Source organism: Entelurus aequoreus, linkage group LG17, assembly GCF_033978785.1.
Source record: "Entelurus aequoreus isolate RoL-2023_Sb linkage group LG17, RoL_Eaeq_v1.1, whole genome shotgun sequence".
NCBI lineage: Eukaryota > Metazoa > Chordata > Actinopteri > Syngnathiformes > Syngnathidae > Entelurus > Entelurus aequoreus.
This window is the reverse complement of record NC_084747.1, coordinates 22,920,123-22,921,228: the sequence shown is the minus strand read 5'-3', so window position 1 is coordinate 22,921,228 and position 1,106 is coordinate 22,920,123. Positions and strand designations below refer to the sequence as shown.

At 41.3% G+C, this 1,106-nt stretch overlaps 1 protein-coding gene across 1 annotated transcript in view; it reads right to left on the bottom strand.

The window, feature by feature from the left end:
• LOC133631942 (PR domain zinc finger protein 12-like) overlaps positions 1-574 on the bottom strand; it is a 6,837-nt gene extending 6,263 nt beyond the window's left edge. The window contains exon 1 of the mRNA XM_062024140.1: positions 319-574. Coding sequence (XP_061880124.1) covers positions 319-574 — 256 coding nt within the window. The remainder of the gene's footprint in view (positions 1-318) is intronic.
• Between the last annotated feature and the right edge of the window lie 532 nt (positions 575-1,106).

Genomic DNA, 1,106 nt, shown 5'->3' with positions numbered 1-1,106 from the left:
AATAATAGTAATAAAACGCATGTTTTAAACATCTAAATACAAATATTCGTTTGTGTGAAATAAACAACTTTTTCAACTTTAAAAATATACTTGATTTTTTTACATTTTATAAATAACTTTTTGACATTTAAAAATCTAAATAATCTTTCACGATTCATGTGAAATAAACAACTTGTTGACGTTTAATAATCCTTCATAATATTTTAGGCTGCGTGAAGTAAAGAGATAATAATAATAATAATAAAAGTGATGAACTAAAAACCTAAATAAATGTTGAATATTCGAGCGCGCACGACGCTATCGAATGACGTCACTGACCTCCGGAAAAGGACTGCGCGAGCACCTCGGCGGTGAAAGCCGTCCTGGGGCTCGCGGCGGCGGCGGCGGCGGCGGCGGCGCGGTCCTCGTGCGCGAGCTGGTGCTCGCCGTGCACGCGCCTCCAGCGTCCGTACAGGAAGCTGTGCACGACGTCCGACGTGATGATGTCCGCCAGGTGAGGCCTCGCGCACGCCTTCGGGCCCGAACCCGCGGCACCCAGGAGAACCGAGCCCATGGCGGGAAGAACGGAGCCCATGGCGGGAAGAAGATGGATGAAGAAGCGGCAAAAACTTTTCTTCTTCAGCTCAGACAAAAAGTGCGGAGACGCGCCGACACGCGCCGCCTCTTATAAGAGCGGTGCGCGTGCACGCCTGCCTGCCTGTCATCGAGGGGGGGTGCGCGCGTGCGTGAGCCCGATCAAGCACTTTAAGCGTCATGACGTCAACATTTTAGTTTGAATTCATCAATGTGCGCGCGCATCAATGTCATCATTGAAACTCCCGCCAGTCATCAAATATTCTGCTCCTAATAAATAGAAATATAATCGTCTTTCGAATCAACTAAACATAACTCATGTAATATTGTTTTCTAATAAACTAAATAGATCATGTATCATTTTGTTCTAACAAACTCAATATAGATAGAATATAAACTAAATCAATAATGTAATACTGTGTTCTAATAAACTAAATATAAATAGAATATAAACTAAATAAATCATGTAATATTGTGTTTCTAATAAAGTAAATATAAATATAATATAAATTAAATAAATCATGTTCCTAATA